Genomic DNA, 25,852 nt, shown 5'->3' with positions numbered 1-25,852 from the left:
TGTTTCCAGTTGTCAAGTCCAAGTTTAATCTTGAGCTGCTTCTTAATATAAGGTAATAATGGCATAAGCTACGTTACATTGACTTTTATAATGCAAACATGCTGTTATACAATCATAACCACAACCATGTACCACCTATAGTAACAGATCGGAAGTACTCCAATGCAATGCAACATGAAACAGTACGCCATAACTGCAGCACCAAATCGAAAAGTTGTGATACAAGCCTAGCCATGCTAGCCATCATCCCAAGACACAGTCTTGACCCAGTGTACCCGTTGATCCTCTCGCTACTAGAATCGACGGCGTGACCTCTCGTGGTTTTCTCCACGATATCCCTGATAGCAATCATCATCCCGGCGTCTATAGTATCCTCGGGTCTGGGGATGGTAGCAATGGCTTGCAAATCTTTCGTACCCCGGTGGCCGTCTTTCGTTGTGGTGGTTAGGTCTATGGTTCTCTTGATTCTTGAGACGCATAGCTTCCAGTTTTTCGTTCAACTTGTTGATCTCCATGTCTTTCTCGTGCATTTGGCTGTTGAAGTTAGAACTGACGTCCTTTTCGACCGCACACACGAGGTGATCTTCGCATCTCGGAATTCCATGTCTGTCTGAGGTTGCACGCTTGGGGCAACCTGCTTCCTTGCATCCGTGTGCGCTACAGAAACCGCATTGGACCATTGCGCTCTCGACGCAGCCTCTTTCTCTGCACTGATGGTTGTCGCAATAAACCGAGGTATCAGTCGCACGTTTCTTCTTACACCCGCCACGGAAGCATCCATGGTTGTTGCAATAGCGACTAGGTTCTCGAGCACGTTTCAAGCACCCGCCTTCTTCACACTGGTGGTGTTGGCAATACTGTGCGCGTGGGTCGCCTCTAATCCGCCTCGACTGCTGACATCCATGCTCGACGCATTTGTCTTGACTATCGTAAGTAATATGTTATATGCCAATGTGACGTGGACGAAGATACTCACGGTTCTGGCAGAATTCGCTTCTGCCCTTGCGCACATTAGAGCAGCTCTTGGATATGCACTCGTGCTCTGGGCAATATCGAGCCCCGTATTCTGCAACATTTGAGCAGTCTTCAATGTCGCAATAGGTATCTGTAGTTTGCTGTCAGCTGACGATTGCGCGATTCATGCACAGGACTTACGGCCTATGCAGAAGTCTCTGCGTTCCTGAGCAAACCTCTCGCATCCATTCTTAAGACACGGGCGATGTTCGTGACACCTGCGATCATCCTCCGCCCGCCCGCCGCAGCCTGATATAGCACAACCGTGGTTTATGCAAAAAGTACTGTCTTCCTGTACTACTCCGATGCAGGGCTCGATCGCGCATTTTTGAGGGTATCCCAGGGATCTGTGATCGCGGCAGTGATAGGTGTCGATATCGCGAGGCTGTCGGCACTGTGGGAGTGCACATTTATCTGCAAGACATTAGATCCAAAGTGAAGCCAGCATGAGTTGATTGGCACTCACGTTCTCCACATACCCACGGCAGGTGCCTATCAGGGTATTCACCATGCTGCAGGCAGTTTCCGATGCCGCCGCCGCACTTTTGGTCTGTGGCGACATAAAATTAGCTCAGTGACATTCGATTGAATACATCTAGCACCGATGATGAGGCTTGAGGAACTGACGTTTCCCACAAAATAATGCTCCGGATTCTCTGCGTTTGGGACAAAATGGTGTGGCAACTTGAGGTTTCCGCGCCATGCAAGTATCTGTCAGGAGTCTTAGTCGGAGTATGCTTTTGAGCGCCTTGACGACCACCTACGATCATCGCAGAACCTAGAATACTCCCTAATCTGGTACTCGTTTTTCTTGAAGCCGCGGTTATTGTTACAGCCTGATACTTCGCATTTTACCTTGGGTCCACGGTGTGTTGGCCTTCTAGTTGGCGGCATCTTCACAACAATTGGATGTACACTTGTTCCCAGTGATGAACCCAGACCGTGCTGAACAAATAAACAGCGGCTGTTTAGGATAACGAGCTTGGTTGGATGAATTAGTGGAGTCTTTATGCAAGCACATACCTCCTTGCCATTTCTATAGGGCGCGCCCCCGCTGGTAATACAGCGGATGGGTTCCCTCAGACGAGGCTGCCCAGGCTGCTACATCTGCACACTGCCTCGCCTCTTAGCCCCTGTAGGCGTTCCTGTACGTGGGGCTGTACTGAGGTCATGCCACCCTCCTTCACAGGTAGAACCCATCCAAAATGATACCCAACGTTTCGACAACAAGGACGTGTCAAGCTATGAGCGATCTCGGTGGTCATTGTTTCGGTGAGCAGAGAGATCACTGAGCACAAAGCCAAGATACAATTTAGTTATCAGTCCTGCTCACTGCGATGATCATTAGAATGATCAGCCCTCTATTCCTACACCGAAAGGTGAACCCACAACGGACCCATTTGTATTTGATTTTATAGGTTGCACTTTTACTACTTGGAAACCTAGATAACTCTCCTAACGATGCATGTATAGTTACGATCTATCAAAGCCGAAGCGCCCTCCGTGACATCTGGAGTAGAATCGCAATGTCGGTAAATTTCAGACTTTGAAGCCTTGGGCGCGCCGTGTTGATCACACTGCCTCCACAGTCCGGCCAGCCAGCGGTAAGTCATTCTCCCACCCAAGGCAACAGGCTACACATTCAATGAACAGGGCTGACATAGGGAGTCGCTCAAGCCAGGAAACCCATGTCATGTCAGCGCCCGATAAATAGAAGAAGTTCCGTATGTCTCAAGCCTGAACGCATGATACTCGACTTGAACTTCCTTGCTACCACAAACTATGATTTCATGCTGCACCACCAGCTGGGGCTCACCGAAACACACCAACATCTGGCGTCGTCATAATTGATGAATACAAGGGATGCTCTTGGCTCTCAGACGAACGTTGTCAAGTAATGCTCCAGCGGCCTTTGAGGAAATCCTTTCCATACGACAAACGATGAGTCTCGCATTCACACGGTTGACGGATTAGAAGCATGACGTATCAGTGGACGCAGTACTTCCTTGCGTGGTAGGGGACCAAAAGTCAACTAATATATATCGCTGCATATTCTGCGGCCCCGAAGTTGGCCCAGTCTTCGCGTTGCCTTGAAATATAGGGTTTGTCTTGATAACTTGGGGGCGAGCCTTGCCCAATCTTGCCCACGTGGCCCTACACTGTAGAAGACCTGGCGGGGGCTGAGGTCACGCCCCCATGCTCCTGGGATGCAGACAAGTATTTCCAGTTTACCCCGTCTTCGTCATGGCCTGATGTCGGGTACTCGCCACTGGAAGACATTTTACGTTGCCCGCAGCCTGGTTTGGGGCGGAGCGGAAATCCTCAGATTCAAACCTTGTGTCACCATGAATTCCGCTGTGAATTATCTCAACAAGGCCAGTGGTTGGTTCGACGAGCTGGGTAAGCGCTACTGAAGAAGACACTTGATGAAGAACCTAAAGCCCTGTTCGACATTGTTTCACTGGAAAGCCGCTCTAGGGTGTTTGATGTACCAGTATCCAATGACTAATTGTTATACGCATACATTTCATACACGGCCCCTGGTGCGACCTCAAGTTTGGACTGCCGTTTTATTTCGTCTGTATGCTCTTCTTACGCAGCAGCCACTCGTGTTCGTGAAAGAGAATGAAGTGCGCCGTTCGGGATTGCCATGGTGGTCGCAAGGGTTCGTTGAACGAGACTGAGTCTGGGAAGTATTCTTAGCTTTGATGTCTTTGAAACCTACGGTTACTTTCGGTTATCCGGATGTAATGCATTTATCTCCTTCAGATACAGTGACGTAAGAGGGTCATTCTACTGAAAAACAACGAGACGTCCGTTTCTTCTCCGAGTGTATGTGTCCCACGGCTTTCGGCCAGGGAAGGCTGTGTGCAGTACACGCCAAGCTTGGGCAAAGGGGTCATGTGTAGTCAGTGAGTAATGTTGATGCAGCCAAGGTGGGAGACATGTCACTGTACAGCTTGAGGATCTTGCAACTATGGGACCATAGACTCGCGGAGCGCCTGTTACAGGTACAAAGCACTGGATAGGTCGTCCTATTGATTGGTGTTACCCATAGCCCTCTTTCCTGGTCGCGAGACCTGGTGATCTTGTTCTTCAGTCTTCCTCTTCTTTGAACTTTCCCCTGAGTTCTGACCGCTTCGATCGCTCTTCTCGAGGCAGTACACCTCAACAACCTCATCCACCCCGTTCAGGCTTGGCAGGGGCAGTGACTTGATCAGACGGTACGTCCAATCGGCGCCTTCGAGCAAGTCGAACAAGGCTTTCTCCGAGTCGTGCCTTGGCTTGGTCGACAGGACCACCTTGGTTGTGACGACCTCCCCTGCAGCCACAGAAGCGCGTGTGAGGTTGTGGGTGTGCAGTGCTGACAGCGTGCCTACTAGTACGGGGAATGAGTCGACATTGTAGGTGCAATCACTCAGCACAATGTAATTCCAGAAGCGCTCGGTGATCAGAGGCCCAAATCTGCCTTCAGCCCCGTCTTCCCAGTCGAGGTTCTCGTACAGGAGATTTGATGCCTTCTCGCCGATAAATCCCGTGCTCTGAAATCTCGCAATATTGGCTCGCGCCCGCTCCTCTGCCTCGGGTAAATCCGTCAGGAGCACTGTGGCTTCCCCTGAGGCTAGTCCGGCTTGCTGTGACTTGGCCGCGTCGTAGATGAAGGTGGCAATGGCAATTCCAAGAACCCCAACGCCACACCCAAGCTCAAGCACATTGAGTGCCGTCGTCTCCTTGTCGATTGGCAGAAGTTCGTCGATACGGAGAAACCCAACCCGCTGACCCTTCTTTCCAGGCCGCTGGCAACATCCGTCGGCCACCAGCGCCGCGGTGACTAGTCCGGCGTCCCATATATGCCGGGCGATGCTCTCGCCGATCTCCTCCTCGACCTGCAGCGTGCGCAGCCCGCCCTTGGAGGTGTGTTGGCACTGGAATTCACGGATGGCCACGTCGGCGCCCTGGCCGTCGGTCAGTTGGACCTTGAGCGGGGCGATGAGGCCTTGGTTCTCCCCATACTCCTTCGCCCGCCACGGAAGCAGGAAAGCGGTCTGTCTGGCCGAGACCAGGGCGCCATCCCGGCCGTCCAACACGTCAACGCTGATGGCAGCGGAGCCATTGGTTATTGCACGGGGAGCGCGTAGGTCGACCTTGAGAACGCGCATGTTTGCCTTCCAGAGGGCAAAGCCACGGCCATCCCCGTTGAGAGGCTTAAGCGACACGTGCTGTGTTCCATCATTCAGACCTTGTCGGGACTCTGTGAGCGGCCCTGGCCGCCCGTGAATCGCTTCAAACCTGAAATGGAGCTTGACGGGAGCATCGTCGGGTGGCGACAGGAAGGCGTCGCCCAGGTCCGTGGTGATGGTCAGTTTGAGCGTAACAACTGGGCTGTCGGGGTTGGCGGCATTCACCAAGGCTGGCCGGAGCAGGCGAATGTAGTGCATCGCGGCCGATCTGAAAGGTGGCAATGCGTGGTTACTGAGGCCGTAATGATCTCCATGATGCTTCAAGTTGACATTGGGCTACATTTGCGAGTCGAACTTTTTAATTGAACCAACCCCTGTTTTTTCCCAGTCTCTGGTAACAAACGCCGTGCACATCAGAGGCAAAAGACACAAGCCGCTAGCTAGCGCGATTGACTTCCTCACCGCGAGGCAATTACATAACGTAGACAGGTTGCTCACACACAAGATGCAGGATCGTGCCAGCCCTTACCGCATAGCGACATGACATAGGCGAGACTGAGTTGAGTCATTTGGGTTGATATAATGGTATATGCACCTTGCACAAGATTGTGAATATGTTAAAGATGTACAAGCAAGGGCCATTCCACGATCGCCAGACTCATCAAAATCATGGCTTGGCCCAGTGAGTGTGACGCATATTGTTCCAACACCATTCAGGCGAGGTGCGAGTCTGTACTCTCCAACCAAGCGGCCCCTCTTCGTCTCAAACCGACGGCCCGACCTCATCAACACCCCCTCGCACTCGCATACGTCGTCACTTTTCCGCTGTCTCTTGCGCCTCCTCTCATGAAACCTCCACTCAACGCCACCAGCAGACGGGTATACTCCTCTCTCTCATGTAGTAGTGTCAAGGATGGAAGCATTCTTTGCTTTTGCCCTATCAATCAAGACCACCGATTAAATCAAAAACTCCCCATGTGTGCGTAGCCAAAAAAAGATCAGACAGCAGCAGTTGCAGCCTCACCCGAGGCACCGGGTATCTTCATCTCGGTGCCAGCCAGGTTTGTCGGCTTGGCCTGGGGGTTCTTGGTGTAGTAATTTGAGATGGCAGACTTGATGGCATCCTCAGCCAGCATAGAGCAGTGAACTGTGGGCAGCAAAGGTCAGATTCATATCGCATGAGAGAAGGAGTGGACGAGGGACAAGAGGCAAGATAAGGCGAGCTAGGATGACTTACGCTTCACGGGCGGCAGACACAGCTCCTTGGCGATCTCGGTGTTCTTGATGCGGCCGGCCTCCTCCAGGGTCATGCCCCTGACCAGCTCAGTCAGATAACTCGAGCTGGCGATAGCACTGCCGCAACCAAAGGTCTTGAACTTGACGTCGGCAATGGTGTTGTTGGCGGGGTCGACGCGGATCTGCAGCTTCATGACATCGCCACATGCCGGCGCACCCACGAGACCTGTGCCGACATCGACGTCCGTCTTCAGCATGGAGCCGACATTGCGCGGGCGGCTGTAGTGGTCGAGGACCTTCTCGTGGTAGGAGCGGCGGGCAACATTGGCAACAGGACTCAGGACCTGGCGGCTCGCGGTGGCCAGACGGGGAGTGGTGGACGAAGCCAAGGCGCGGCGGGCCGTCGTCGATACTGCTCTCGAGAACATAGTGAAGTGGATATTCTGTGCTGTGATGTGATGTAACGTGCCCTAGGCTTGTTTGTCGTTTTCTAGGCGTGTGTCAAGATACCCGAGGTGTCTTTTGAATCTCGACGTGATGTAGGGTTGGATGGTATAGAGTATGATTGATGATGATGATGGAAGACAGGTAGAGGTTCGGGTTGGTTGGTTTGGTGGATGAGCAGCCAGCGACTTTGCAATTCGTTGGCGCGGCGCTGCGAGAAGCGAAACTTTGGTAGGTGCGGCCTTTGTCGGCGATCTCGGGGACAGGCTGTGGCGAATCAGAGCATGTCATTTCCGTCATGATTTCATCGCGCCGTGCGTGCTGATACTGCGGACACGGCCACCGCGCCCCAGATTGGGTAGTACCGACACAGTCCGTCGAGACAGCAAACTGTGGGGCATACACGGTGAGGAGCGTGCATTATCAATCAGAGCCCAGAGATTTGGGGGACAGGTTATCAGATCCGAGCGGACAGCGAGCCATTGAGCCAGGCCCCCAGACAGCACCCTGGGCACAGGACAACGGGGCGGAGAAAGCAACCTCGGGCATAGCGCACGCGGATCCGATGTAGGCGCCGATGTAATTTTTTCTTCTACTCTTCCTTCCGTGCTGCAAACGCCCTTTGGATAAGCTTATGAGGGACTAACACGTGGAGTACTGCAGATAATCATCCGCAGTATCTATGTAGCCAATGTAGTCAATTCCAGATATTTGACAAGGCAGGCTGACTTGTGTCACTCGCGTGGGTGCCCCCGGTACATGGAAACCTCGGGATTTGGTCCAGAAAAAGCTTGGGTCAGGTCCGACCCGACGTCTTGTTCAGGGTCTCCAGATTGCACAACATCTTGGAAAGATTGTGTGTGCCTGTTATAACCTTACAATAGTACTGTGAGCTTTGGCGACGCCGACCTGGCAGCCTGGCAGTCTGGGGAACCAGTTTGACTCAGGCTCCTGCTCCTCCCCTCCAGGGCTGCGTGTGATGCTGCTGTTGCTGGCTGCTGTTGCTGGCTGCTGTGGTGGTGCTCTCAAGGCCTCTTGACGTCAATTGGGGCGCTGCAGCTGCCCGCCGGCTGCAGAACGCGGGGCAGGTCCTCCCGCCCCTCGCCCCACGAACCGCGTCACTGGGAAGGGAAGCAATGGAAAGCTTGAGGCGACCTTAGGTGAGGTGAGGTCAGCGGCCACGCTCCGTTGGTTGCCCCACGCTGTCCGCTGTCCGCTGTCTGTGGTTGCCTTGCGGATGGATGTGACCTGCGGGTTGGCGGGGAGCTGGAAGCATTGACGTGAAGTATCCCGACCAGCAGCTGGCAGCCTGAGAGGTACCTGCCGGCTTGCCTGCTTTACCTTGCCATCCTCCCCCAGGCTCCCTCTTGACATCCCGCATCGAGGCGGCGGAGATCTCCAAACGATAAACACCAGGCCTCATTAGGTAGCTCTGAATACACATCAGTCACATTGCCCCCGTTCCAGGTTCTGTTGGCGTCGCGACACCCAGCCCTTTTGCGCCTTTCCACACAGGAAAGAGACCCTCTTTTCCTCCTCCTCCTCCTCCTCCTCCATCTCTTCTCGTCCTCCCTCCAGTCAGTCGTCCGAGAACCTTGACGGCCGCAGTCCCACGACCTGCCCTTGCTATAATCGACGGACAAGAGAGAGCTAGCCTCTCCCGCTCCCGTTCCCGTCCTCCCAAGATGGCGTGCCCGCACGTTGGGTCCATCAGTAAGTTTCCAACGTCTTCCCAACTGCTTCCGGGCCCGATCGTCTGGGGTTCATGGTAGTTCGTTGCTACGAACAACGAGGCTCATTGTCTGTCTGTCTGTCCGTCCCTCTAGCTCTCAGCCCTCCGACGCCCGCCCAGTCCGTCTACCGAGAAGACTGCACGCAATGCTTCGACTCCATCGTAAGGCCCCTTCCACGACTTGTTCCCTACGCTTCATCTCGAGCGGCCTCGTCTGACCAGAACCACTACAGGATGATCCCACCGGCCTTGATGTCTGCCTACAATGCTTCAACGGAGGCTGCTCCGGCATCCACACACACTCTCAGCTGCATAGTGTCACCCGTGGCCACCCTCTGGCCCTCAACATCCGCCGAACACGCAAGCAGGTCGTCAAGGATGAGCCCGCTCCCAAGATGACCAAGCTCGCCATCGCCGCAGAGACCGACGCCGACCGCTACGATGTCCATACCTCGGCCAAGTGCCTCGAGTGTAATGTCGACCTCGACCTGTTCGACCCCAAGATCGCCCCCATTGTCGACGGCATCATGAAGGCCAACACCTTCTCTCGCCAGGAGGAGGTCAAGGCTTGGGAGCAGGAGCTGACTTCTTGCGAGCACATCCTTCTCCTGCAGCAGCACGAGGCCAAACAGCTGAGCAGCGACCTGGGACAGTGCTCCAAGTGCGACCTCAAGGAGAACCTCTGGCTGTGTCTTGAGTGCGGCAACTTGGGCTGTGGGCGAGCCCAGTTTGGCGGTGTTGGTGGTAACTCACACGGCTTGGCCCACGCTACCGAGTCGCAGCATGCAATTGCCGTCAAGCTTGGCTCCATCACCCCCGAGGGCACTGCCGACGTCTACTGCTACCAGTGCGACGAGGAGAGGGTCGACGGTGACCTTGCCTCCCATCTGGCCCACTGGGGTATCATCCTCTCCGACCAGGTCAAGACGGAGAAGAGCTTGACCGAGATGCAGATCGAGCAGAACCTACGTTGGGAGTTTTCCATGACCACTGAGGACGGCAGGGAACTGCAGCCGCTCTTTGGCCCGGGCTTGACGGGACTGAAGAATCTCGGCAACAGCTGCTACCTCGCCAGCATTCTGCAGTGCCTCTTCGACCTCCCGGCGTTCCAGGATCGTTACAACAGACCCGGCTCGGACCTGCCCATTGTACCCGACCCTGCCCAAGATCTGGAAACCCAGCTGTGCAAGGTGGCAGACGGTCTTCTCTCCGGACGTTACTCCGTACCCGATTCTAACGTCGTCGCATCCGAACATTCTCCCGAGATTCCGCACCAGAAAGGACTCGCGCCTAGCATGTTGAAGCACCTAATCGGCCGTGGCCATCCCGAGTTCTCCACGATGCGCCAGCAAGACTCTTTCGAGTTCCTGCAGCACTTGATCAAACTCATTACCCGCTCTCAACATCCTAGCCCCCTCCGAGACCCTACCCAGAAATTTCGCTTCAGCATGGAGCAGCGTCTCCAATGCATCAGCTGCAGGAAAGTCCGATATCAGACAAACGAGCAAGATAGTATCTTCATTGACGTCCCTCTCGAGAAGCTGCCTCCTGTCGAGGGCGAGGATGGAGGTGAACGGTACAAGGCTGTCACTCTCAAGCAGTGCCTGGACAACCTGACGGGTTCCGAGACTGTTGAGTTGACTTGTGCATCATGCGGCAGCAAAGATGGCTTTACCAAGCGTTCCATGTTTAAGACCTTCCCCGACACTCTTGTCGTGAACGCGCGGAAAATGGCTATCGAGAACTGGGTGCCGAGAAAAGTGGATGTGCCCGTTATTGTCGGGGATGAGCCTTTCGATCTGGACAACTACCTTTCTCAGGGCAAGCAGGCCGATGAGGACTTGCTGCCCGAGGACGAGGCTGGTTCTGCACCGGCTTTCGTCGCCAACGAGGCGGCAGTAGAACAGCTCATGTCCATGGGTTTCCCAAAAAACAGGTGCGAGAAAGCCTTGCACGCGACTGGCAACAATGACGCAAACACGGCCATGGAATGGTTGTTCGGTCACATGGAAGATCCTGACATCGATGAACCTCTCGTCCTTGCTCCCACAGGCGCCAGTGGTGGCACGGATGCCGCTGATCCTGGCAAGATCGAAATGCTCTGCGGCATGGGCTTCAGCGTCCCGCAAGCTCGCAAGGCTCTCCGCGAGACTGGTGGCGATATCGAACGGGCTGTAGAGTGGGTCTTCAGCCATCCGGAAGACATTGGTGACTTTGGCGACGAAGCGCCGCCTCCTGAAGCTGCCGAGAGGACTGAAGCCGGAAGTTCGACACTACCGGCCAAGTTTCAACTACACAGCATCGTCTGCCACAAAGGCACCAGTATACATGCGGGACATTACGTTGCCTTCATCCGTAAGATTCTTGATACCCAGGTCCCCAAATGGGTTTTGTTCAACGATGAGAAAGTAGTAGAGGCAGGCGATGTCGAGGAGATGAAGAAGACAGCCTATGTCTACTTCTTCAACCGCGTCGTCCTGGTCTGAAACGTGCCGGAGTAGGAATTGCATGGGTGGAGAACTGGAGTTATATGGTCTCGACAAAAATGTTGGTGGTTTGTTGTTGAAGATCCATGGTTGTTCTGTTCACGTCGAGAGACTATAGAAAGAGACGACATGATGCATTAAACGAGACCCGGACCCCTGTGGTGTAGTTTTTGTCGCCAGGCAAATGACTACTTATAAGGCATTCATAGATGTGCAGAAGAGAAAAGCACATGACCAATCATACAGAACAGCGTTTTATCTATTGTGAATCCAATTCTAGTAGCACCAGTTCAGCATTATACCCCTGCCTATATCCTCAACTTCTTGCCGGCGAACAGCCCAATGTAGGCAATCACCCTATAGATGGTCCCGATGCCAAATAGGATCAACATGTTCCTCCACAGCCAGTCCAGGTGATAACCGGTCGCCTCAGCAGCCAGCTCCACATTATACAGATAGGCGAAGGGAGCCACCATCTGCCCAAAGTAAACCTCCGCAAGCCAAACACCGGGACTTGCTCGCCAGAGCCATTCCAAATTCCAGGACTTGACCTTAGACAGGGGCGGCGCAGCACCAGAGAGGATACCAACGATCAGGCTGATCATGGTTGCGAAAAGGGGGGCATCCTCGCGCCGCAGCACCATGGAGAGACACGAAGCAAGACCGTAGATGCAATAAAAGTACACAAGGTTGGCGAGGAACGCCGTGCCCCAGGGGATGACGGGCGTCGAGAGTAAGAACACCCAGGTAGAGAAGTGAAGGCAGCCGAGCACCATGCGGGGCAACACGGAGATCATCTTGGCCATGAAGTAGGCCAGTCTCGAGTGGCCGGCCTCGGCCTCACGGCGGTGCAGCAGCATCTCCTCGGAGAAGACCTTGACGCCAGGGGCGCCACATACGAGTCCAATGGCAATGGCGACCAAGAGAGCGAGCTCGGGCGCCGACTTCAGGTCCGTCGCCACGGAGAGGATCTCGTACGGGGCGTTGTATAGGCCCGTGAACATGACGCCTTGCTTGGAATTCTCGGCCAGGCCGATGAGGAAGCCGGCCACCGATGCGAGGGCCATCTCAAACCAGAATGCCGACTGGACCCGGTACTGCTGCAGCATGGCTCGCTTGAGGCACAGGTACATCTGCCGGAGGCGGCTGGCACCGCGCATGCTCATCATCTTGCGCATCGACGAGCTATGGATCGAGGCCATAGATTCGGGCCGGCTGGCTCTTATTGCCGAACTCTGGCGCGAGTTGGCCCAGTGCGAGATGAGACTCTCCTTGGAAATTTCGCCGCTCTTCTTGTACGCACGTCCGTTGCCCGTGATGATGTCCGTTACAACGTCGCCGAAGTTACTGTGGGGTGGGAAATGGTAACCTACGCCCTCGAAGAACGGCCGGACCTGGTCCTGTGGTCCTTCATAGATGATCTGCCCGTTACCGAGAAGAATGAGATTGTCGAGCATCTCGAAAATCTCCATCCGAGGCTGGTGGATGATGACAATGACCGATATGCCGAGGCGTGCAATGGCCTTGAGTGTCTGCATGATGGAGCTGGCGGCTGTGGCGTCGAGTCCGGACGTGGGCTCGTCCAGGAAGATGGCCATGGGTGCGGCGGCCAACTCCATGCCGATACTGACACGCTTGCGCTGGCCACCGCTGATGACGGGCTTTCCGACGCTACCCACCAGAGAGTCACGAACGTGGGATAGTTCAAGGCAGTCGATGACAGAGTTGACGTGCGCCTCAATATCATTCTTCTTCCAAGTTCTCGGTAGTCGGATCCGAGCAGAGTGGAGGATATTTTCGTAGACCGTCAACTCGGGCAACACGATATCATCCTGGGGCACGTAGCCGATGAGCTTCTTATACCGTTTGATCTTTCCGGGAACGCCATTGACCGTGACGCTACCGCCCGTGTGTGCCGTCTTGCCCATCAGCACGTTGACGAAGGTCGATTTACCCGCTCCCGAACCGCCCATGACAGCAACCAGGTTACCGCGCTCGATGGAGCCCGTCACGTTCTGCAGGATCATCTTCGGGGAGCCCTTGGGCTGGAAACTCAGATCCGAGTATCCAAAAGACAGACCGAAATGTGCCGCATCGGTGGCTTTGCGCATGGATTCCACAAAGGCGCGGAGTTCGGGTGTCATGCCCTGGGCGTTCTCGAGCTCTTCTGGTCTCATGCCGCGGTGAATGTCCAGGACAGCCTGAAACCCGGTCCAAGTATCCGCGCGAGGCAAATACGTTGCCGCCATGGGCATCATCTCGTGGTCGAGGTCGCGGTCGTGATCGTGGTCGTTGTCGTCATCCAGGGAGCTATACCCGGACATCTTGGCCGACATGGCGCCCATGCCCCCCTTTGGCTTCCTAAGAGAGTGCGCCTTGGAGGCATTGAGGAACCGTCTCCGAATGATCATTACGAGGGCACCGGCTACCAGCCCGATGTCGATGATCAGGAGCAGCACGATCGGGATCACGAAACGCTCAAAGCTCGCGCCCTCGCGGCAGACGCTCCCGATACTGCACGGCGTCGGCGTGGCAGCGCCTGGCTGACAGTACGAGCCCGCTGGGCAAGTGATCATTTCAACACCAGGCTTTGGGCAGTAGCTCCCAGCCTGGCAGACCACGGGTTCGAAAGGTCCCATTCCGACGATTCGGCCCTCGAACTGACAGACCATGCCGGCGAGACGAGCCTCTTGGCATTCGGTGATGGGCGGGCAGTATTGCGGGAGCGAGTTGATGGTATTATTAGTACCTGGCCTATAGTCAGTACAATGTTATGTGGTGTGCGGCACCGCCAGAAGTATAGGAGAGCAGAGATGTCCATGGGAGACAAGACGTACATAAGAAGCCCTCGTTACAGCCGGCATCTCGCCACGACTCTGGTGTCTGGATTCGAACCGGCAAGGCACCACCGGGTCTCCAACAGGGTGCTGCATCCACGGGAGTCTGGTCCTTTGCGATCTGATCTACAGCCCGGTAGAATGCCGTTGAGAATGTCGTTTCGTTTTTCGCCGTACACGCCTGGTCGTATATACTGAGCTTACCCAGGTCTGTGGCCTCGACGAGCTGCTTCTTCCCGTCGTCCCAGGCGAGAGTCTTGCTGATATCCGGACCGTGTGCTGCATCATAAATCGGCAGCGTCGTGGGATCCAGGTTGGTTCCGCCAATACTGTTGAACCACTTTCCCGTTTTCACTTCGTATACGCCTTGGGTCTGGTTGCCAATACATTGCCAGGCGGTGTTGCCGTTCTTCGAATTCTCCTCAACGTTCGACCCTTCTACCACTTGAAGTGCACACACGCAGGCGCCGGTATCGAGGAAGCTGGGGCCATCAGGATCCGAGTACGGCAAGTAAGGGTCTTGAGGGGCATCAGCCGTATTAACCAGACTGAGAATATTTGCTTTTCCCTTTACTTGGTCTGTCATCTTGATCTAGGCACCTAATCAAGGCCAGAAACAGGACAAGAACGTGCGAGATGGATAAATGGGTGACCAGAACAGACTTTCGACGGTGGCCATCAGTCTCACCCACCCGAGGACATCGTGCTTATGTAGTATCAATCCATCGGTTCAATCTTCCTCGGTTGCCTAGTACCTGTAAGCCCTCCTTGCTTCGGCATTGCCCTCGAGATAGGCTGATTCATGTTCATTTACCTGTCAGGGAGGACTGATCAGGGGCAATGCTTGCTGCATCGGTTGCGGTACAGCGGGCCCTACGAGGCTGACGCTGGATGGGGTCTGGATATCGACGTTCGTACGCAGCATGGCCACTGACCTGAAGGATCTGACGAAACTCATTTGCAACCCCCCCTGTACGGCTGGGCCTCCGTCAGCGCGCTCTTTTTCCCCATCAGGACATACGGCGCACGCAGGTAGACTGGAGAATTATGGCTCGCGGCCGGTGGCTTAGAATCTGATCAATTGCAGATCTCACACGCGGGATTAGGTCAGAGCCAGCGCGATGGTCCACGTCGGCACCTGGTCGTATGCGGCCGCTGGTTCCAGCAGCCAACGAATTGCAAGAGCCTCCATGTCGTTAGTGTGTTTGTCCTTACGGAGGCCGAATTGGACTCCGTTTTTTGAAGGGAAAAAAAAAAGTAAAAAAAGAGCGCTGAAGACCAACCTGCCCTTTTTCCGTCAACCCGTGTATAGGCGATTGTATTTCTAACCGCAATTTCGTGTCTGCCTGTCGACTTGTACCTAGTTGCATTGCGCTTGAAGCTGTGGTTCTCGGAATTGAACATTCATTTGCAGTTGTTAGTTAGCCATCAAAGCTTAACCTGCTAGGGTCGACGCGCAGCTATTTTCAGGAGGACTAATTACGTTAGTGCTCACTCAGGAAGAAGCGTGGCCCGTAAGTGGCCCCTGCCCCCCACCTACTAGCCAGCCCGGGTGAGCTCTCCCACTGGGGCCTCACTAGTCAGCTTGATTGGTTGGTTGGTTTGCGAAATATTTCTAAACGGCCTGGAAACCTATCTCCCGGCAGTTCTCGCAAAGATGGCCCCTTGAGGCCTGCCTGTATCCCTCATGTACTGTTTATGATATTGTCAATCTTCAATCATCATCCCAACATTGAGGCCAACTATGTGGCGGAGAGTAACATAATCCTAGTTCGCACGGGATCGGCGACCCCTTAGGGCCTCTCGATGGATCCTGCGCAATGTTAACGGGACGGAACCGTGTCTTTCCAATGTCCAACTCAACCGATTCGTCGCTTGTTTTACCAGAATCTTTTGTGCTTCCCACCTCTTAGGAATGTACAAAATGTGGTGATTGGACACACGATCCGACCGAGTCCTAGAGGAACTCCTGAAACCCCTGCTGTCTCCCTCACCCTTCTGACATAATCGGAATCCCCCCACCCCAAGAACGTATTACCGGGTTTTGCCCACAACAACTCTTCATTGGTCATAAGACGTGCGTGGCCTTCTCATTGCTTCGCACTATCATCCTGAGCCTGTGGACAATATAGTGGACAATATAGCACTGACGCCAACCATCCGAGACAGCGTCGAGTCGCAAAACACTAAATGGGACAGTACCATCCCGCTCCTTAGAACAATAGTTTGTTCTATCAAAACGCTCTAGATGCTGCGAGCAAACTGCTTAATTTCCCTTGGCGGTGCGAGACAAAGCTCATCAGTTATGTGTAAAAAACTACATGCATCAAGTCGGAAAAGCGATATTCTTCCTCTGCGAAGCATTTCATTATTTGCAAGATCGCGTTCCAACTACGCCTGTGGAACACAGTTTATAACTTCACAGATAAGTTGCAATACTCAATTTGGAATTGGATCACTGCTGTTCGAATGTGATGGAATGGGGCCAATGCGATTTGCGACACCTTCATGCGTTACTAAAATTTATCTTGAGCATGGAAGACCAAGAAATTTCATTTTTAAAGGCACAAGGTAATAACGGGACGGATTATCGTAGTATAGCCTTTGTCTATTGTGCTTCATATTATGTAATGATCCATGCTGCCCCTGGCTTGGTGCTTATACTATCCAGGCCTGTTCGAAATGGAAAAGGTAAGCAGATATGATTACTTCGAAAGAGTCTACTGTAGCTATTCCATATTACCTTCTTCAAATCGTAACAAACCCTTCTTCCTTCCTTGCTTCTAGAAGATGTCGAATACCCCCGATGAAAAACCCAACAGCGCAGATTCTAGGACCTATTCTCTCTACAGAAAACTATCAAGAGAAGCCCTCGAGCATGTCCCATGTAGACTGCTAAGTGGGAAGTCTTTTTGGGTTCTATTCCGCTTTAGTATAAAATATGGTACGCAAGGCTGAGAACCCCCAAATATATTGTATTACACCATGGACAGTCACTTAGATGCCGTGTCAGCGGCGAGTGATGTAAATTGAGTGAAACCTTATTGTGTGAAAGCGTAGTGATTTCTTGGAACCTGATAGGATACATCAGACTATCACTGGATGCATCAGACTTTTTGTCTATCACCAGATAATAGGCGCTATCAGAATTCCTGTTTAATTCTTCTCAATTTTTATAGCAAATTGTTCTTGATAGAGCAAGCCGCATCTATCTGGATTTTGCCAACAAATAACTTCGGCTTGGTTGGCGTAGAAAGCCGTCTACGTGCATTATTTCCCTTTCAGATCGGCTCAAGGGATCAACTACGCGCGGCGTCTCCTGTCTCAGCGATCGTAGTTGGCATGTTTGTTGAATTATTAGGTGACTGGAAGTCGCGGTACAGTTGACGAACTAGGGATTGCATGATATTCGGGAGGCGGTTACGAATATTAGCTGGGCTATCGGCCCCAAGCAGCGAGTCCAGCTCGCTGTATAGTCGGCCAGGTAGCGGCTGAGAGATGTGGCATTGTTGTCGATGTAAATGCATATTGTCGCTACTAAAAACAATCTTGCGAGCTGATTGGATTTATATCGAGCCCTCTTACAGATGGTCGTACACTTTGCATTAAACATCAAAGGACAGTATGGTCGTCAACGAAGTAGATGAAGATTCAACCCCCACGTTGGTTCGCAAGCCGAATACTAGCTATAAGCCATATCAGATGGTTCGCGAGCCCGCACCCCACAAGATATTTCGATCGATAGTGAGCCACTCATACTATAATACGACAGAGAACTGTTAGCAGGATTCTACTTGCCATTGGTGATTGCTTGCTCTCCTCAAGAATTGTCAGCATATTTGACTCAAGCCACCCTCAGGTCTGGGTCAGTGGAAGAACTTGAGAGAATCATGCGGGGTGGAAGGGGGATGCCAGGCTATATCTGCGGTGTAGTAAAGGCCGGTAATCACAGGTGGCAAGACAGTCCCACATTTGAAGATGCTGTAAATCACTAGTAATTCAAAGGCAACTCAGCATCGTGTGATGCCGATGAAAAAGAGAGGATTTATGGATGCGCAGCAGACAGTGCCGGTACTGATGTGTAACGGTTCCAACAAACTACAGTTAGGATTGATGTTGAAACCCGAAGGCATTTCAGACATCTCGCAGCCGGGTTGATTATAATCACTGCTAAGGTCTCCTGTAATCACCAGCAATACAGGTTGTTTGACGCCATTGAGACACGGAACATCCTTGGCGTCCAAACTTGGGTTGACGTTTCCCCTGGTTTAGAAACACTGGCCCAAGGGCGTCGTTATGAGGCGCTTTCACGTGTCCAGTCTACTCGTATGGCTTCAGGATCGCGCAAATTGTTATTTTGTGTTTGTCGCTGGCAGTGGGCTTCTGTTGCAACAGGTCATACTCGGAATGGCGTCGATAAGCCTGACACAGAAGTAAGATCGGTGGTAATTTACTCTGGACAATGAAAGACCTGTGACTAAAAGACACAGTCAGCGCAACAGGAGAGTGCAGTCGTGGTCTCAGTAGGATTAGTCAGCCCGCACAGTCAGATTCGTTTCTTTCAATCTAAGGCGCAAGGAAAAAAAAAAACCTATTCCTAAGGAGAGAAGATCTTGCATCTCAAGAGTCGACCTAGGATAACAGGCAAAACCCAGTAGGCCATCTTCTCGTTCCCTTGAACGTACTCATTCATCAGCGGGGTTGTAAGTGCTGTGAAAATCAAAGAAGCAGTTGGGCAAAATTTGGATGAAGAAAGGAGTAGCGAGAAGTGGGCTCGAAGGGGATGGGATATTAAACCTTTGATAATGAGCCAGCAATACCAGCGACTTTACTGGCAGGAAATAAGCAGTGATCCATCATTGAGCGATGGACGCGGCACCAGTTGCCGTGGCACGGAACCCCTATGCTTAGGTACTTGCACTTGCGCAAGATGAGTCGGGACAACCTACCATGAGGACTGATAGCAGCAATAATGTTCCGAAAGAGCCGAAGCTCTCACATCAAGCTATAGAATTGCACGGTCCATTCCGCGCCAGTGCAAATTTCCGATGCAAAGCCAGCAGTTTCAGACGGCACACCACTGCTAGCAACTCAGGTAGGCGACAGGATGATCCGAGTTTGGGACTAGAAGAACCTTCTTGTACTGAGAAGGCAACACTGGACCGGACTGGACCAAGACGCGATCCAGGCTCGAATGCACGGTTGATTGTTTCCCATTGCCCAGAGAAGGCTAGTATTCGAATGCCACAGACCTTAAAGACCATAAAGCCTGCCAAGTGGGGGGGATCTACCTAGGCAGAGCCCTAGCCCCACAAGGTTAAATGAAAGTATATGGCGGAAACGGCACCGGCGCTGCAGCTTCAATGCGCCCCAGGCCTGTTTCGTCAGTGGCACACTGCCAAAAGGGGACAGGTCTCCACCACCATTGGTCACTGGCTCACCAAACAACCAAGTTGCTCACCGTATAGTCGGTCAGGGGACACCACTGACAGTTTCCATCCCGTCGCCCACTGATCCACCCGCTCGCAATGGTCCCTGGATCTAGACCCAATGCGCGCAAGGCTGAGCACGCGATGCATTATGCCGCCCGGCCTCGACGCTTGAACACGAGGCCCTACTTTTTCAGGTGAGACACTGACATACAGAGCGCCGCTCTCAAGACCTTGCCAAATCCTGCGCGCCTCCCGAAATTACGGACCGCTGCGGCAGATCAACATGGAGTAGCCGGTCGGCAGACTCGCGGAGATCATGCGCCTGGCAGTCCGAGCCGCAAGGACGCTGGGTCGTCGGCGTGGCTGATGAACTTAGCTCGCCTGTCACTAGCCTCGACCGGCCTGTTTCGATGGAACACAGTGATTGCTGAAACACGAGCTTTGCTTGCCTCTGCTAGTTGACAGTCGAGATGAAAGAAAGAGCTTTGGGTGTTAGAGGTACTGGGTATATCAGGACGCTGGCAGTCGTTACTCTTGGTTCTCGTCCTGCTTTCTTCCCCAGTTTCACTGTCTTCTCTCTCTCTCTCTATTTCCTATCAGATCATTCACTTCTCATATCCTACATACAATCGTTAATTCAATTCTCACCACTGACCGTGTCAGTCACTCTTTTTTCAATCATCTATCCAATAGAACAGTCCGTTCATTCTCTCAAATATCAAAGCAGCCATGAGGACCGTTCGCGACGTCACGCTTCTTGCTCTCGTGCTGGGTGTATCAGCCGAGTCGCTACAGAAGCAAAACAAACGCACATTCGGCCTCGGCGCTCACGGCGGCGCTGGCGGTAGCGGAGGTGTCGGCCTTGGTCTCGGCGGTGGCGCCGGTGGTAGCGCTGGAGGCAGCGCCGATGTCGATGTGTCGGGAGGTCTCAGCCTCATCACCAGCGCCATTGGGGGCTGCAGTGCTCAAGTCGATATCTGCAACAGTGCGGTTCTGGACCTGAATGCCGGCGTTGACATCGGTGTTTCTATTTCCGCCTTTGCTTCCCTCGCTGCTACGCTCAGCGCTGCCGTTGGCAGTTGCGGCGCAGCAGGATCCATCAGCCTGACGGACTTCATCGGTCTCTCTGCCGATATCACAGCCTTCCAATCGGCCTGCGCGACTCTCTTCGCCAACATCGTTGCAAAGAAGGATATCGTTGTTGGCCTCAATGGCTGCGGCTATATTGGCGATGCCGTCTTGGAAATCCAAGCCTCTGCTGGTGCTCTGTTCGATGCCATTATCGGCCTCACTGCCGGCCTCGACCTAGGCGCTGATATCGGTGGCCTCCTTGGTGGCAGCGGTGGCCTTGGCCTTGACCTTGGCTCGCTTACTGGCAATGTCGATGTCCAGGGCATCCTGTCCTTGATCGCTGGCATTTCCGGTAGCTTTGAACTGGGTATCGGGGCTTTCTGCAATGGCAACTGTGTAAGTACAACCCAGCTCATTATACAGTATCCTCACAATCCCTCAAGCTATGACTATTTCACAAGACACCACCCTCTGAGCATATTCTAACTGTACTTAATGTAGATAAACGCCGGCGGCGTAGGCGCAACAGCTTCGATTGGCGGTGAGGTTACCGCCACTGGTGCGATTTCTGGCGGAGGCGCGGCCACAATCACTGTCTCAGCCGGTGGTGGAGGCAATGGCAATGGAGGCATTAGTGCCAGCGCTACTGATGCTGTCTCGGCCACCGGCGTCGCTGGAGGCGATGCTGAAGCAACTGGAGGAGTTGGTGGCGGCATTGGAGGCGGCGTTGATGGTGGTGTCGGCGGCGGTGTTGACGGAGGCGTCGGTGGGGGTGTCGGCGGTGGCGCTGGAGGCTCCGGCGGTATTGGAGCAACCGGTGGAATTGGTGGTGGTGCCGGAGCCACTGGCGGAGTTGATGGCGGTGCTGGAGGCTCCGGCGGTATTGGAGCAACCGGTGGAATTGGTGGTGGTGCCGGAGCCACTGGCGGAGTTGATGGCGGCGCTGGAGGCTCGGGAGATGTATCGGCCACCGCCGGTGTGACTGCTACCCCTGTCGAGGGTGGTGGCTACCCTACTATTACTGCTTCCGCTGGACTGGGTGGTGATACCGATGGCAATGCCAGCGACAACGGCGGCAAAAGTGCTAGCGCTACGGACGCCGTTACAGCATCTGCCGGCCTGGGCGGTAGCGGAAACGGAAGCGGAAGCGGCAATGGCGCGATCTCAGGCTCCGGTGGACTCGGTGGTGATGCTGGAGCCACCGGTGGCGTCGGCGGTGGCATCGGCGGCGGCATCGGTGGCGGTGTTGGCGGTGGTGTTGGCGGCGGAGCCGGAGGCTCTGGTAGCATTGGCGCGACTGGTGGTCTTGGAGGCGATGCTGGTGGCGCTGGCGGTATCTCAGCTACTGCTGGTGTCACAGCTACTCCTGTTGAGGGTGGAAGCTATCCTACCATCACCGGAGGCGCTGGTGGTGATGCCGGAGGCAGTGGAAACGGAGGAATCGGTGCCAGCGCCACAGATGCCGTTTCGGCAACTGCCGCGCCCTCCGGTGGCTATGGTACCGGCTCCGGCTCCGGTTCAGACTCCGGCTCCGGATCTGGCAATGGCTCCGGCTCCGGCTCCGGCTCTGGCTCTGATTCTGGATCTGGCTCCGGCTCTGGTTCAGACTCTGGCTCTGGCTCTGGCAATGGCTCTGGCAATGGCTCTGGCTCCGGTTCGGGCTCTGGCTCCAGTGCGTCGGCTACTGATGCCATTGGCAGTTCCGCAAGTGGCGAGTGCACAACCTTCACCACGGCTTCGACATTCTCGACCCTTGTCACCGCATCTGGTTCCCCCACCAGCGGCTCGGGAGCCTGCTCTGGCTCTGGCTGCGGTTCAGGCTCGGGATCAGGCTCCGGCAACGGCAACGGCAAATCATCAGGCTACGCCACCTACCCTACCACAACCAGCAGCAACAGCGCCTCTAACCTCACGGCAACTACTAAGCCATTTGTCACTGCTGGTTCGTCCCAAGTGGCCGCTCTGACGACTATGATCGGCCTGGTTGGTTTCTCGATCGCTATGCTCATGTAAAAGGACTGCAAAATTTTATCGTTGGGAACCTTTCTTCATCAGGGATGAGAAGGCGGCTTGTTTGGACAGGAGTTCACAAATCTGTGCTTAGTTGGGCTAATTATTGGCCATCGGCCATCGGAATTGGTAGCCAACTTCCTTAATCTAAAGACACTTTTCAATGAGTCCCATGTTCACCTGGTGCATTGAAGGGACCATACTTGCATATTTTAGTTCCCTCGGGTTGGATGTTGCTCAACACCACCCCGTGACAAGCAACCTTGGTAGGTACAAGTTGTTGGTCCTCATCCACTGCTCTCGATTTCCAACCTGTCACAGTTCCCGACTTAATTCTAGTGTATACCCGACATTTCCGGGTGCATGCGTGGTCAGGGACTTCTAAACCTCAACCACTCCATTCAATCGGACGTCCCGGCTGCTGCCGCCTACAAAAACAGTATAATTCCCACCTTGGACAGCCCATTGTTGTGAGACTGTATCCCATACGCTGATGTCGCGCCGGGTAAGCTCAAATCGCACTGTTGCTGATTCTCCTGCGTGGAGAAGGGCTTTCTCGAAGCCGCGCAGCTGCTTAGGGGGGCTATTGGGGATGCCCAGGTAAAGCTGTGCAACCTCTGCACCGGTCACCGAACCATTATTGGTAATTGTGGCCTCGATAACCGCCACAACTTCCCAAATATCACTCTGTGGCCCGAGACCTGCATCCAACCTGCTGGAGTTGATTGCCAGTCTCGAATAATCAAAACTCGTGTAACTTAACCCATACCCAAATTCATAGCGAGGTGTGATATTTTTGGCGTCAAAATGGCGATAGTCAACGTAAACACCCTCTGTGTAGTCGCATTGAGGGTCTGTATCGTTTGGCGATGCTTGGGCGCAAACATGATAGACCGAATAGTCGCTTTCGTTCTTGGCCAGAGTGTATGGGAGCTTACCAGAGAACCCTGCCTCCCCGTAAAGAAGCTGGACTAGAGCGTCTCCGCTATCTTGACCAGGCAAATGTGCAATTATTGTGGCTGTAACATTGGGATGCTCAATCCATTGGTCCACAAGACGGACACCCACGGTATGGATAACGACGACAGTGTTCGCGCATTTTGAGGCCACACTGAGCACTAGACCGTCGCTGAAGTCATCATGCAGTCCCTCCCGATCCCATCCCTCGGTCGATATCGCATTGATGAAGACCAAACAAACATCAGAAGCTGCGTTGACGTCCGGGGTGGGTGAATTTAGGTCCCAATTCACCCACGTATTATCCACCTTGGCGCGTTGCTGGATGGAACTCAAAGGATCACTGATATAACTAGGCGCATTGGCACCAGCTCGTCCTCCAACCACAATGGTGCCACCCTTCGCAGCCTGGTCGAAATGTTGCTCGGTGCCCAGGACGGCTTGGCTCATCTCCGGTGACGAGAGATAACCCAATTGAAATACTGTATCTGTATTCTTAGTTCTTGGGATAGCAGCATCGTACCCAAACACAGAGAGCATCTTGGGCTTTTCTTTGAATGGCAACGCTTCGTTTTCGTTCTTAACAAGCACGTGGCCCGCGATTGCCCCATCAAGAATAACAGGTTTTGACTCAGGTACTCTGGCGTCAACGTGCTCGTGGGGCAAAGTAAGATTTTTCATGCCAATGCCCGGCGTCGGGAAGTTGGAGCCATCTTGTCCTACCAGGTACCAAGCAGCGACGATTCTGGGTTGTCAGCACTTGAAACAAGACGGGCACCGTGGAAATCATACCGCGTAGCCATGTCAGTCACTCTGTCTTCGCTGACAGTCCCGTTGTGGACTGCGGCAGTGAGGTTATTGCCCCAGCTTCCTCCTCCAGGCATCAGCATATCCAGGCCAGCGTTTGCCGAGTTCAGGCTGTGGCGGGCGTTCCAATCCAGCATGACAAACCCTTCAAAAGCTAGCTCCGTCTTGAGAATGCCATTCATCAGCTTGCTGTTCTCGCAGCCGTAGGTATTATTCACTCTATTGTAAGAGCACCTGTTACATGTAGTATTAGTATATCTTATTAACGAACGGCCTGGGTCGTTTTCGTCGCTGAGAACGAACAAGATTGTGTCGTAATCTCGCAATCCAAGTATTCAGGTCGATACTGGCTATAGACTTACATGACCGATGCCACCCCGGCTTTGACACTGTCCATGAACGGCCAGAGGTAAAACTCATGCAGGGTTTTGTCATCAACGTTGGAAGAGGCTGCCTCGACACCAAAATATGGCCGTCTGAACGTTTCTTGTTCGTTTGCGATGAGGTGCTATAACGAAAGATGTCAGCTACTACAACATTCTCGAGAGACCTTCATACCTTGATAGTCGCAATCACTCCAGCGTCTTGGTGGCCAGCGATCGTCTCCGCGTTCAAGCGGCCGGACAAATACGGATCAACAGAGAAGCCTTCAAAGTTTCGGCCTGCTAGCGGAGATCTACCCAAGGGCCCGGCATTGGGGCCCAGGAGGATGTTTACTGCACGAGGCAAGATGAGCATTTGATGCGGGGTTCAAGATCTGCATGGTGGTGAGCAATCTTACCGCCCTTAGCTTTGAACTCCTTGCCCATGTATAGGCCGCGCTCGTACGTCAGGTTCTTATCCCAACTTGCACCAGCGTGGATGGCCGAGGGGTATGCATTGACCATGTCCGTGGCGCGAACTCCGTTCCCGGCATCGTGCAAGCACATACCGGGCCAGCCCAACCGAGGGACAGTGCCGGTGTTCCCGGCGCAGACATTCTCGGGGTTCACAAAACCCCGTGTGATGTTTACCTTCTCCTCCAGGGTCATCTGGCCTACAAGCTGACGAGCATTTACGTATGCGTCGGCCCATGAACCAAGGCCCTTGCCAGGCGCTGAGAAGAACGACAGCTGTTAGTAAAATGCAGGCCGGTTTGGTACACGAGTGGTGGTAGGACTCACGCGAGGGATACACCGGAGGGGACTGGGCATAGTCGGCAGCAGCAGAAGCTGCCAAAGCCAGCAAAGTTATCAACTGCATGATAGCAGCAGACGAGAATGGCAATACAGCACAGCTGCTGTGCTGTTTGATGCTCCCCGGAGACGCCCGGTACTGTTATTTGTACTGCGGCGAGCCAGGTTTGACTCAGGCCAAGCCAAGGAACGTGAGCGCGCAGGTGACCGTGCCGATACGGACGCACTGGCCAATTGTGGCCTGCAGACCTTGATGGCAACAGGGATGAATAATGGGCAGCATAGTCATCAAGCCTCACCGCTCTACCGGGCCAAGCCCCGCGTGCCCCGGCAGCGGGAATTGTCCCCCGTCGGGACCGGGACGACATGCGTCATTTCTATCGGGGTTGAGGCACACGGCGCGCTGGACTTGGATTAGATAGGAAATGATGCCCACAAGGGTTGTACGTTGGCGTACGTATATTGTGTTG

General features: G+C 53.8%; 7 protein-coding genes across 7 annotated transcripts; 2 read left to right on the top strand and 5 right to left on the bottom strand.

Moving 5' to 3' along the window:
* Positions 1–817: 817 nt before the first annotated feature.
* JN550_007512 (uncharacterized protein) lies at positions 818–1,908 on the bottom strand (the record flags this gene model as incomplete). The annotated part of the gene is made up of 6 exons (XM_049319371.1): positions 818–924; positions 977–1,105; positions 1,156–1,428; positions 1,481–1,564; positions 1,642–1,725; positions 1,779–1,908. The coding sequence occupies 6 exons, from the start codon at positions 1,906–1,908 to the stop codon at positions 818–820; spliced, it is 807 nt and encodes a 268-aa protein (XP_049170488.1).
* A 2,141-nt stretch (positions 1,909–4,049) lies between these two features.
* JN550_007511 (uncharacterized protein) lies at positions 4,050–5,453 on the bottom strand (the record flags this gene model as incomplete). Its single annotated transcript, XM_049319370.1, has 1 exon — positions 4,050–5,453. One exon carries the CDS (start codon positions 5,451–5,453, stop codon positions 4,050–4,052), a length of 1,404 nt encoding a protein of 467 aa, XP_049170487.1.
* Positions 5,454–6,193: 740 nt separating this feature from the next.
* JN550_007510 (uncharacterized protein) lies at positions 6,194–6,859 on the bottom strand (the record flags this gene model as incomplete). Its single annotated transcript, XM_049319368.1, has 2 exons — positions 6,194–6,342; positions 6,433–6,859. 2 exons carry the CDS (start codon positions 6,857–6,859, stop codon positions 6,194–6,196), a joined length of 576 nt encoding a protein of 191 aa, XP_049170486.1.
* Positions 6,860–8,560: 1,701 nt separating this feature from the next.
* Positions 8,561–11,093, top strand: JN550_007509 (uncharacterized protein; the record flags this gene model as incomplete). The annotated part of the gene is made up of 3 exons (XM_049319367.1): positions 8,561–8,588; positions 8,648–8,769; positions 8,841–11,093. 3 exons carry the CDS (start codon positions 8,561–8,563, stop codon positions 11,091–11,093), a joined length of 2,403 nt encoding a protein of 800 aa, XP_049170485.1.
* Positions 11,094–11,401: 308 nt separating this feature from the next.
* On the bottom strand, positions 11,402–14,516 carry JN550_007508 (uncharacterized protein; the record flags this gene model as incomplete). Its single annotated transcript, XM_049319366.1, has 2 exons — positions 11,402–13,842; positions 13,931–14,516. The coding sequence occupies 2 exons, from the start codon at positions 14,514–14,516 to the stop codon at positions 11,402–11,404; spliced, it is 3,027 nt and encodes a 1,008-aa protein (XP_049170484.1).
* A 5,575-nt stretch (positions 14,517–20,091) lies between these two features.
* JN550_007507 (uncharacterized protein) lies at positions 20,092–22,446 on the top strand (the record flags this gene model as incomplete). Its single annotated transcript, XM_049319365.1, has 2 exons — positions 20,092–20,829; positions 20,935–22,446. The coding sequence occupies 2 exons, from the start codon at positions 20,092–20,094 to the stop codon at positions 22,444–22,446; spliced, it is 2,250 nt and encodes a 749-aa protein (XP_049170483.1).
* Positions 22,447–22,824: 378 nt separating this feature from the next.
* JN550_007506 (uncharacterized protein) lies at positions 22,825–25,449 on the bottom strand (the record flags this gene model as incomplete). The annotated part of the gene is made up of 6 exons (XM_049319364.1): positions 22,825–24,145; positions 24,193–24,441; positions 24,570–24,715; positions 24,766–24,923; positions 24,989–25,303; positions 25,371–25,449. The coding sequence occupies 6 exons, from the start codon at positions 25,447–25,449 to the stop codon at positions 22,825–22,827; spliced, it is 2,268 nt and encodes a 755-aa protein (XP_049170482.1).
* Positions 25,450–25,852: the final 403 nt, after the last annotated feature.

Source organism: Neoarthrinium moseri (assembly GCF_022829205.1).
Source record: "Neoarthrinium moseri strain CBS 164.80 chromosome Unknown scaffold29_Wmoseri_CBS_16480, whole genome shotgun sequence".
Lineage (NCBI taxonomy): Eukaryota > Fungi > Ascomycota > Sordariomycetes > Amphisphaeriales > Apiosporaceae > Neoarthrinium > Neoarthrinium moseri.
The sequence above is the reverse complement of the archived record's forward strand: the minus strand, read 5'-3'. Positions and strand labels throughout refer to the sequence as shown.